The sequence below is a fragment of the Chelon labrosus genome (assembly GCF_963514085.1).
Source record: "Chelon labrosus genome assembly, chromosome: 19".
Classification (NCBI taxonomy): Eukaryota; Metazoa; Chordata; class Actinopteri; order Mugiliformes; family Mugilidae; genus Chelon; species Chelon labrosus.
In genome coordinates, this window is record NC_140352.1 from 10,100,845 (window position 1) to 10,112,362 (window position 11,518).

The 11,518-nt window shown below is 43.5% G+C and overlaps 2 protein-coding genes across 2 annotated transcripts; one reads left to right on the forward strand and one right to left on the reverse strand.

Annotated features, from left to right (window-relative positions):
- Nucleotides 1–566: 566 nt before the first annotated feature.
- Nucleotides 567–6,683, reverse strand: tbcc (tubulin folding cofactor C). Its single transcript, XM_084566979.1, has 2 exons — nucleotides 6,293–6,683; nucleotides 567–3,549 (listed from the first exon to the last, which is right to left on the reverse strand). Exon 2 carries the CDS (start codon nucleotides 3,412–3,414, stop codon nucleotides 2,380–2,382), a length of 1,035 nt encoding a protein of 344 aa, XP_084423105.1. The 5' UTR covers nucleotides 3,415–3,549; nucleotides 6,293–6,683; the 3' UTR covers nucleotides 567–2,379.
- Nucleotides 4,160–11,507, forward strand: bicral (BICRA like chromatin remodeling complex associated protein; the record flags this gene model as incomplete). The annotated part of the gene is made up of 13 exons (XM_084566975.1): nucleotides 4,160–4,571; nucleotides 6,697–6,762; nucleotides 6,894–6,939; nucleotides 7,236–7,284; nucleotides 7,424–7,489; nucleotides 8,206–9,486; nucleotides 9,602–9,650; nucleotides 9,764–9,804; nucleotides 9,896–9,939; nucleotides 10,030–10,175; nucleotides 10,281–10,375; nucleotides 10,461–10,563; nucleotides 11,041–11,507. The coding sequence occupies exons 3-13, from the start codon at nucleotides 6,899–6,901 to the stop codon at nucleotides 11,505–11,507; spliced, it is 2,382 nt and encodes a 793-aa protein (XP_084423101.1). The 5' UTR covers nucleotides 4,160–4,571; nucleotides 6,697–6,762; nucleotides 6,894–6,898.
- Nucleotides 11,508–11,518: the final 11 nt, after the last annotated feature.

The following is an 11,518-nucleotide window of genomic DNA, read 5'->3' on the forward strand; positions in this document are numbered from 1 at the left end:
AATGAAGCCACGGTAACCCACTGACAGAAACAAAGGAGCTTTTGGGCTTCACATATTGGCCGTCACTGAAGGCCTCTAAGAATTCATTCATAATCACAGAAAGTAGACCAAAACAAAGATAAGTGGAACTGAAGCTTTTATTTATTAACATAATGTAAGATAGTAGAAGAAAACCTAAACTTGCAAGCTAACAAAAGCATGTGAGGGCTCTCAGTCATGTACTTATTATCACTTGTTACAATCCTTACAGTCTCTGGCAAAGACATCAGCCAGACACTTATGTTTGTTGACCAAAGCCAGCCCTGTCCTTGAATAGCTACTGTTCTCACTCCTTGCAGCTGGATGTGAGCTGTAATGAGCTCACATCCAGCTGCTATGTGTTTCCCAAATGTGTTAACACCATGTAATCTTCAAATCTACACCTCACTACGTCACCATTATGTCATCATTACGTGACTATAATCACATAGCTGAATGACGTTATTAGTCGTCTATAGTTTTAAATATATTTTAACAGCTATATTTAAATATATTGTCATTTATTATTTGGATAAATACCAGTCTCTACTTATGAGTGCGTACCGAAGGAGGATTGTATAACGTAAAATATATCTGCTCTAAAACGCGCTTTAGCCACCTAAAAAAAAACGATATGAGTTTAAGTGTACGCTAAATAGAGCATTGAGAATATTATACCGATTACAACCAAGTATTCTGCTGTCAGGTGGAAATTAAATGCTATCTCCGTATCCACCAGACTCCACTGACAAAAACAGCTACTTAACATAGTAGAAGATGTGAGTTGCTGGTCTACCGTTGCCTCCATTGGCTAGTTTATTAGTGTTATTGTGTGACTTTGGTGCGTTAATATGGTTTTTTTGTTTTTTGAGTAATATTTTTTCTGGTGTTAGGACGCCAAAGTCACACACTGAGCAGACCCGCAACTCACTCCCGATATGCAGTGCTGCTGTTCCCGTTAATAGAGTCTGGTGGCTTTGAAGAGAGCGTAAATCTGCAAATCTGATTATATACACTCACTTGCCAGTTCATTAGGTACACCAGTGAAAATTATTGCATTCTGACATAACAGTCCTGTACTTAATCCTCCTTTATGACTGTTACAGTGTTCAGTTTATTTTAAAACAACATAAAAAAGGAAGTAATTCAACTGTATGATCATTTGGGAGGATGCAGTTTGTTGTGCTATGTAACTGGAACAGTGTTTCTGTTATTTAGTGTATAGTGACCGACTAAAACGGTGTTGTCAAAATAACCTTCATGAAACCATTAAGATTAAGTTCAGGGTTGTTGTATTAGAATGCATTCATTTTCACTTGTGTACTTACGTGGAAAATTGTGTTGATTTCAATGTTTGTTTGTTTTTTAAACCAGTTAAATATCTATTGGATGCACAACAGCAGAAATAACATTAATATAAAGGCATTCGACTAGTGAGTGTTAAGATTTTTTATTTGCATCTCATAGTGGAAGGTAATTTTAAACTTACACAAAGTACAGATTCTACAAGAACATAACAGAACTGTAGACTTCCATTCTTAATCAATGTTTGCAAGTAGCACAAAGGCAGGTCATGCTTAGCACAGGAGGTCTTTATCTGACATTTATTCAAATACACAATCATAAAGGCCAATTTTCTAACAATGAAGTGTGAAGTGAAGTGAAAATATCTCTTTGATACTGCGAATTTAGCATAGCAGTTTTTCTCCACTAATAGGAAGTACAAGTGCATGTCTCATTTGTTAGTGGAATGATTCTTCCTATTACTGTAACTGTGGCGGTATCTATGTCTTTGGATTTTGGCTTATTTGTCCAACAAAACAAGTGATCTGAAGAAGTCATGAGGGGCTTTAGAAAACTGTAATTGGCATAAACCTTTACTCACCCCATCCAACTATTTATTTTAAATAGAATTAAGACCAAGGAATGTACTGAATGGATCATTTTACATCAGAAAAAACTAAAACACTATTTACTCAAATGTTTGCCATGTCTATATTACTCTTATTTTGTATGCTTACAAATGTGCCAATAAGCTGACTTAAAGGTTTGCTTTTTGTGCTTTAGTTTTACTTAAGCATGGGAATATGCACTGTTACTTGGGGTGAATGCTCTTCTTTTCTCCAGGTCAAATGTGAGTTAAGCAGATTTTTATTAAAGTGCAGCTTCATTCTTGACACACAAACATTTTTTTTTTTCCAGGGAGAACAGTGGCAATACACCATGATTACAACGACAATGCAGGTGTTCTAAAAAGAAGACCTTCAACTGATCACACATGGACCTTAAATATGTGGATTCAGTCTGAAAGCACTTTATGTGACGCTTTCATTGACAAATAAAGGGTTTAAGAGTTAAATTCTAGGGGTCCCATTGAGTTTTTCTCTCTGCCTCAGGGATGACAGACCAGTTCGGGGAGGGTGTTCCTGCAGCGAGCCAGTTGAAGTCATCCACCTGGTTCCAGTTGTTTCGGTCGCGGTCCAGTCCAGACAAAGCAAAGTCCTCCTCCATGGTGGGGTAGGACCAGGAGAACGGGGCGAAGCTCACTCCGTTACAGTCCTCTATGATGGCTCTGCTGATGACGTGCAGATACACCTTTGTGTTCGAGGTGTTGTGGGTCCGCAGCTGCTGACAGGGGATGGCCAGCGTGCTGTTTCTGCAATGATCTATAAACACTGAAGTAGTCACGGGCCCGCACAGAATCTCACAGCTGTCGATGTGTTTCAGGTGCAGGGTGCTGGGGGAGCCGAACAGACGGACCTTGCAGTTGGTCAGGTGGGTCAGCAGCACGTCTCGTTTTTGGATCTCCTCTGCCGTCTTAGTCAGGAACTCATTGTTCATGTTAGAGATGCCACACTGCTCAGAGGAGGCAGCTCCCTCCACCTTGGTGCTGGCTGAATCTACAGCATCTGGTGCAGGTGTGTCTGCTGCCTGGGCAGGGGCTTTATCTGTTGCTTTAGTGCGAGATTTAAAGGCAAACTTCTTCTTGGGCAGGGCCTGCTCTCTAGCCTCAGCAAGGGAGGTCTGGATTTTCTGGAGAGCAGCCTGGGCTTGCCTTATGTCGTACTGTGTTAGAAACAGCATGCTGTCGTTCAGAAACTTTTGAAGCTGCATGGTTTTGGCAGTCACCTCCTCCAGCTTCTGGGCCGCCACAGCCCGGTCAGCTCCGGAGCAGCTCGACAGCAGCTCCTCGATACACTCCCGCTCCTTGTTAAAAGTGCTGGAGAAATACTCGCCCTTCTCCTCGGCCACAGACTGGCTCTCTTTGTCTTCCTTCCTCCGCTCGGCATCTTCTGCCCTCGCCTGGTGCCGTTTCTGAAGTCGCTCTTGTATCTTGGCAGCACCGCTTTCGCCGGCAAACCCATCATCATGGATAACTTCTGCCATTGCGTCCATGTTGATACTCTGTCAGTTGTTGCGGAAGTGACAGCGGCATTCCTTCTTCTTCGTGACTTTCAGAAATCAAACACAAAACTCCACAGCGCCCCCTGCTGTATCGGGGGGATCCATGCATAATCGTTTGGACGATGACTGTAAAGTATAAGGTTTAAAAATCAAACAAAAATTCAAATAACTTCCAAAATATGTGATCAATAAATGAGTATTACTGTGTTTTTCTCTTTTAAACATCAAAAATAATCAGTGCAATGTTTTATACAATATTTTACACCAGTAATTTGTCAACATTGTGAAGGTTAATGTGGCTATTTAATGTGTTTATTAATGATAATAGCGTTGTTATATGGTAATCTTAAACATTGCATTGAGAGATATTGGACCAAAATGGATTAGTATTTGAAATACTACTTTTAACATTTAAAAATTTTCAAAACAGTTACAACAATTTAAATAGTATAAAGTATAATAGCACATAGGTGCATGAGCTTTGGGAGAATTTTTGGGAGATTTTTTTTCAAATTTTCTGCTAAATATTTTTTTTTTGTTAGCTTTTCCCTATTATGTGATTTAATTTATGATAGAAACCAAATGAATAAAAAATTGTTTTATTTTCTTTCATGTATTAATAATGTACTTTATATTAGTATGCAGCAAATGAGACATGGAAAGAGACACAATTAGATATTTAAAATAAAGACCAAAATGTGATTATATATTTACACGTATAATGTACTAATAGGTATTTTATATAAACACAAGAAACTGAGCAGGTTTCAAGTTCAGATTTATTTTCTGAGCACAACTTTTGTTTATTAGTTTGTTGCTAGGCATTTATTTCATACCTGAGCAACGTCAAGGTGTGGCATACAGAGGCCCGCCCTCTACCGTTAGTAATGATTAAGTCTAATAACATTTATCTGCTACACTTTGAGGGCAGTGAAACGTGTTATTAAAATTAATTTAAATATATAGATTTTTTTAAAAATGTGTGTTTAATTAACGACTTCTCGCAGGTTGTGTATAGCACCTATTCAAATGTCTGTAGTCGTTATGGTGCCGTTGAGGACCGTTGATTTTGGTGTGTGCACTACCCCAACAACCCGTGCGGTGATGGCGAGGAAACCCCGTTGACAAGGCACTGCTTTTTCATGACGGTGAGTTTCCCTTTGAGTGTATTATAATTTTGTGATAAAAATTTCAAGGAAAAAACACACACAGCCTCCTTCCTCCCTTCCTTCAGGGAGGGAAGAGAGTTTGAGCGGAGAGAAAAATCTATCCGAGACAGAACAGGGACAGTGAGAAAAATATATGAGTGGGAGAGGGAGAAGGAGGAGGAGGAGAAGGAGGGGGGAGCAAATTAAAAGTTGCCAAATGGAGATATTGGGTTTCAAGAGGAGTGAGACAGGAGTAAAGGGTTTGCCTCTTTGAGTCGTCTTTATGTTATGCTAATCGGGATAAATATTTATGGCTCAGCGCGATTTAGTCCTGTAGCTTTTTCGGCGAATTCTTGCCGACGTTTCGCCCCCAAAACAGGCGTCGTCGACATCGCGGCTAGCTAACACACAGCACAGGCCGGTGTTAAAAGTTAAAATGCGGCGGAGCGTCCAGCCCGGAGAGCTTACCCGACGAGAACACGGGAACCGGTACAAAAGCAAAAATAATAACCCCAGATTGAACCGAGTCGCTTTGGGCATATCGAGAGAAATGTGACGTTTTTTTTTTTTTTTTCGTGCTGGCAGACGAGCCGCGTAGAGGACAAATGAAAGCCTCCCCGACTGAGAAAGGAAAGAGCACGTCAGCGGGCGTTTTGTGCTGCTTGAATGCGATTATCATTCTGTCGATTCGGTCTATTTTTGGAAATAAAACTTGCAAGCTCTACGTTAGCTGGGTTTCTAAACCGACGGTGGTGTCGTACAGCTCCAGAGAGGCAGGGACTAGCTTGGTTTGCGTCGAAGCAGACATGCTAGGGCGGTTTGCAGTGGCTCGATTTTAGCTGTAAATTAAACAAAAAGGATAACGTTTTGCTTAAAACATCTATTTGTTTTGTTTCACCCCGATAAAATCAGCTCAATCCGCTTCTACTGGCTCATTTTTGGACATTTTAGCTTGACGTCGCCTTTTTTTATTTTTAAATGTAGCTAACGTTCAGTTTTTGAGTTGGAATTAACGGTTGAGATTTTATGGTTCCGTTTGGCAAATTAATACTTTTATTTCGCATACAAAGCAGTTCATATTTAGAGCTTTTTGTGATTTAAAATGCAGTGTATTTCGTTTATTTATTTTTTTTTGTTCGCAAAAGTCGCCACTGCTTCCTCAAACGTTTTGTACCAACTTTTGAAGGACAAAGAAGCCTCGCTGTCTGCGGTAGCCCGACGAGAAAATTTTATATTTAATATTAAAAAAAAACAAAAAAATTTCAGTAAGATGATTCGTTGTGCTTGGTTTCTGTTTGTGCGCCTTAAAACAGTCCGTTGAATCCCTATTTAATGCTACAACACCGTCTGTCTTTGTTCTCCCTGAACCAAAGATGGAGGCTGAACATGGCTCTGCTGTAAAGACAGCCTTTGGCATGGTAACAGCCATTTTGTAGCATTGCAGTTGAAACGTTTTGCACACACTCAACAACCAGAACAACCCGTCAAACAACATATTTTTCACCACTTTTCCACAACTCAAACATAAAATATACTCTCCACATATATGTATTTATTCAAATACTACATTAGTGACTATTGGATTTTTTTTTCTTTACAGATATCCTGCCCGCATGTTGCTTAAATAAAGTGACTAAATAGACATTCAAACAGTCTGATAATTTTTCTGTGTTGGATCATTTTTTATGCCCCCCCCCATTATTACCAAGATACATGCTTACTTCAGCTGACTGTCACAACACATAGAGCCTCCTTCAATGTTGAGATCAAACTCAACACAAAGGTATAAAAAGAAGCAGGGTGGAGTTATTTACACTCAAATGCCCATTTTCAGTGTGCAGACACCAAAGACAACCAATGTGGGACAGCAGAGGAGGCTAATGGGTGGGAGTTTTTGTGTGTCAGAGCCGAGCATTTGTAGGAGGGGATGAAGGCCATGCCTGTCCTTTTACTTAAGTACTGATCTCACACAGCACTGAATAACAAATGTGTACCCCACTTCCCGTCCAAAATCGCCTGTTTCACACGCTCATCTTTGTTCCTCTGCAAAACTCTCACACCCCACACCCTCCATGTCACATGTATGATTGTGTAATTTTACTAAATACAGCTTCTCACTCCACAGCCCCGGCCTGTTACAGGACAGAAAAGGGTGTTAAATGACTGAATCCATGCTTACTGCTGGAAATCTGTGAGTGCGATGTCCTTACTACCAACATAAAGACACACACGCTAAGAATACACAGGTTTTGTCAGAATAAAAACAAAGTGCTCAAATTTGGTTGCTGATTAATGAAACAACCGTGCTCCATATACTTTCAGGTGTCATGGATGATGAGGACGATCGCCGTCTTCTGGATATTTTAGGGTAAAAATATAACAACTTTTAAAATGGATGCATAGAATTGTATGTTCGCAAAGCAGTTCACAGCCTGTAAGCAGCTTGGCACGTTTCTTTGAAACCAGAACTACAAAGATCTGCTGTATTGTTTTTCCTCTTTCATTGAATTAAGGAAGTTGCTTATCTCTTTACACAAGAGATTTATTGTAAAGCGTTTCCTGTCACTCTAGACTTGTCGAGTTTAGCAATGTTTTTAGGCACAGGCAAATGAAAAGATGTTTGTTAGGGGCCCGTTAAAGTCTCTTCTTTACCCTCTTTTACAGAGATGTGGATGCGCTGAATGACTATCTCCATGGCAGCAACAGCAAGTCTGTGAGTGACATTCAAAGAATGTATTCGGTCATTCAGAGTTTGCCCGACTAACTTCCTTAGATACGTCACCTCAATGAATGAAGCAACCATTCATTCTCTGTTGAGTGGGGGTTGACTGTATTTATTTTTTTTCCTGCAGATTGAGGAGGATGATGTGACAAATGCAGCTTTTGGGTCAGATGCATCCTTCTTTAGTAGTGACACAGTGAGTATGCCTATAATTACCTTGATCCAACCAAAACCAATGCATATATGAGACTTAAATTGAGAGTTTCGTCAGGTTTTTAGTGGAATGTGAGTCATTGTCTTGATTTGTTTGGTGCAGAGATGATTTATTATCACACCTTTAAAAGCCAAGGAACAAATGCACCGATCAGCCACAACATAAAAACCACTGACAGGAGAAGTAAATAACATTGACCATCTTGTGACAATTCATTGTTCTGCTGGGAAACTTTTGGACCTGGCATTTGTGTGGATGTTAATTAGACATCTACCACCCACAAAGACCAGCAAGATGCAGTCTGACACAGGCGCACACACAAAAACGGTTTTAGGAACAACTCAGAACCTGGCCTCTAAATTCACTAGATCCAAAACTGATCAAGTATCTGTGGGATGCACTGGAACAAGCCTGATCCACAGAGGCCCCTCCCCTCAACCCATAGGACCCAAAGGCCCCCCACATACATTCTGTTGCCAGACACCACAGGACACCCTCAGGAGGCCCATGTCCATTCTCTGATGAACCAGAAGCTACACAACATTAGGAAGGTGGTCATAATGTTATGCCTGATTGGTAAACCTCAATATGTGTACCTAGTTGGTACAAATGAAGGGTTAGAGACATGCTATATGGGTAAATGTTTGGAATATGTGGTAAAGGTCTTGTACACTTCTTCATCTTAATGTGTCCTCCAGACTGGCTCCAACACCGGCCTCAAGGATGGCTCTTCTACAATGGGTGATTTTGGCGAGGATTCAGCCACGGCAGGCCTCCAGCTCTCGAGCAGCCTCTCATTTATCGAGGACGAACTGGGGGGTGCGACTTCCCCTGGAGACGTGGATCTCGGGGGAGAGGACCAGCCCTTCGACATCGTCCAGAAGTCCCTCCTGGAGGCCGACATCACGGAGCAGACGCTGGTGCAGGAGGCCTTACTGGACTCCCAGCCTGCTCCTACTCTAGTGCAGGCTCCTGGTCCCTTCTCCTCCCAGCTGGTCTCGGGGGGCTATGGAGGTGGGGTGGGCGTGGTGACCACGGCGACAGCTGCGTTCCCTGCAGGACAGTTCCTCCAAGGAATGTCCCCGCTGCCCAATGGCTCTGCCCCGCACATTCAGGTGTTGGGCTCTTTTGGGGGGAGTGGTGGCGTAATGACTCTGAGCAGTTTGGAAAGAACCCCTCAGCTTGTGCTAAGGCCGGGTGCGTCTGTAGCTCCAGGTGGGAACACAACAGGGGGGCAGGTGTTTGCCCCTACACAGGGACAGGTAGGCCAAGTCAGCCTACCTTTTAAAAACATCCCCCTTCAAAACATCATCATCCAGAGAAGCCCAGGAGGGACCCAGACTCTGGTCAGACCAATCCAACCTAAACCTCTTCAAGCTGGGGCTCAGACTGTCTATAGCCTTGGTCTTCAGCCCACTCCCACCACCATGGCTAATGTAGTGAACGCTAACACTGCTGCTCCAGGGGGGCAGTACACAGCTAATGGCTCCATTGTAGTGCAGCCTCCTCTGGAGCAACAACAAGTGCAGACCCAGACAAACATGCAGCCTGGACAGTTCTTGCTTCCCAGCTCCTTGTCGCTCACTCCGTCCAACAGCATCCACAACGGCCCTGTGGACCCCAACTCAAGCGCCCTAATAACCAGTCAAAACACAGTGCAGATCGTTGCAGGCCAGAACTTCACTTCGCCACAAGGGGGTCAGTTAATTTTGAATCAGGGAGTAGTGAGTGGGGGTCAGGTTGGAGGAGGTGTTACTCAGACATGGACTGGAGTATCTTGCGCAAGTTCCACACCTGTACAGACGTCGTGCGCTCCTGGGCGGCTGACTCTGGTTGGGCCAGCGACGGTAGGGATCGGCGGTCAGGGGCAAGTGTCAGCTGGTCCCGTGCAGCGCCTTCTAGTGACTCAAACTCAGAACTGCCCTTCTCTGTCCTCTTTAACTGGGAATGTGACACAGGAACAACAAGACTACAAACAGGTATAATCAGAACTCAGCGGTGGCATTTCTTTCATTTTCATTGTTAGTTGTGAATTTACGTAATTTCTTGGTAAACTGCTGTTTGATTGACACGACTTTCCTTTTTATCTTGTAGAACTCGTCCTCACCTGCCCTCAAACAGACACATCTGAGCAGCATCCATGGTAACAAAGACTTTGATGATGTTGCACTGTGGTTTTTTTTATGTAATGTGTTTTTGCGTCTGCAGCACTTTGACCTAATAAGGTTGCTTTGTCGTTTGTATGATCTCTCTTAGCCATGAAAACAATGACGCAAGATTCAACACTAAACGCAGAGGTACATTAGTTATACATCAGTTTTGCATGGAAATAAATACAGGAAAGATAAATGTGGTAGTATGACACCTTTTGTACGCTTTTCTTTATAGGCACAGAAGAGGCCTGCCCTTCCACCACTTACAAGAAGTGGAATGTAAGTTTCTTGACATACTACAATACGCTGTTTCAGATTTTCACTTGACCTTCTCCAGTTGATCAACATACTTTCCTGTTATCTCAAAAGGTTTCTACAACACTTGAGAAAGGACCATGCTGGAGTTCAGACCTCCGATCGACGTCAGTTCACTTCGATTGACGACGCGCTGCTAAGACTCCTCCCGTACCACGTGTTCCAGGGTGCACCGCCGAGCCAGGACGAGTTCTCACAAGGTACGGCTTTAAATGATCAGTTTGACCCCAAATCGGCGACGAGGGGCAGAAGACCTCCTGTTTGTGCTTGTATCAACATGGTGTTTTGTGTTTGATTGATTCCAGTGGATGAGGAATTTGAAGTAGTTGCAACTCAGGTGCTGAAGAGAACCCAGGCCATGGTCAACAAATACAGACGACTACTGATGGTGGAAGCTGAGGTAGGTGCTCGCGTGAGGAAACGTTGTGTGACAACATGTGGTGGCATGTGCAGAGCTGACGGGTGCCGTCGCCTTTCCCCTGCAGCGTTCCAGTCCATCTTCGGAAATGGTGATGATTGACAGGACCTTCAACCAAGAGGAGCGCAGCAACCTGACACAAGACAAACGCATGGTACTAGTGGATCCAGGTAAATAAAACAAGAGTAATGATAATCCCTCAGTATGTTCTTCTCCTTCACTATGTGGCCAGCCCCTTGTAGATGGGTCTCTAACTGGTTTCTGCTCAAGGTTTCTTCCTCAAACAAAGAGAAGACGTTTTTGCTTGCTACCTTAAGCTACTAGTGGATGTTCCTGGCTTTGATTGTCTTGGTAACCCACTTGTATATTTGCCACCCCAAAAGTTTCCAAGTGAAAGAAGCAGAACATAAAAATTATTACCGTCCAACACCGGCAACATTAAAACCCGACTCTCCAAGCCCATTATCAGGATGGTGAAGTTGGTGGTAGGAACCCAAGTTGGGGCGTTTTGGGAACTAAAACGTAGCTTCATACGCTTGGTCGCCACTCTAGTTTTTGCTCTAGGGTGTCCAGACTCTGGCTTGACAGTTATGTTTATTAGTTGCAGTGTTTCATTCGCCTCTTCCTCTTTTCTCTCTGGTTTCTAGACAGCTTCTTGGAGGACTTCTGTTGTGGCATGAAATCCAAACGTTTCAAAGACCCTGTCCCCTCTCAGTCGATGCCCACCTCTAATCAGTCAGAACGAGGCTCTATGGAGCCTCCATACAGGACAGACTCCCAGCCAGCGTTTGGAGACCCAGGAGGGGGTGGGGCTCCGGGACCTAGTTCAACCGAGAGACTCCAACCAACACACGCGGAAAACAAGAGTGTGTTGGAGCTGAAGAAACTGCAGCAACGCTACGGGCCCAGCAGCAGCGGCGGCGGCGGCAACAACAGCCTCACCGCTGCCAACAGTTACCCCCAAGGTAAACCTTCGTCATTTGCGGCAGCGTCGGGAGGACAGTCGCACTTCAACTCGATGCAGCCCCAGTACGCCCCTCAGCTCACCTCACCCCCTCACCCCGACACAGATTCTGCTCTAGAGGCGGCAGTCAACAGCATCCTAGAATGTTAAGGCCCGACGCT

What these genes read in the sequence shown, in the direction of transcription:
- tbcc (XM_084566979.1), bottom strand. Translation starts at nt 3,414, where the DNA reads ATGGACGCAATGGCAGAAGTTATCCATGATGATGGGTTTGCCGGCGAA.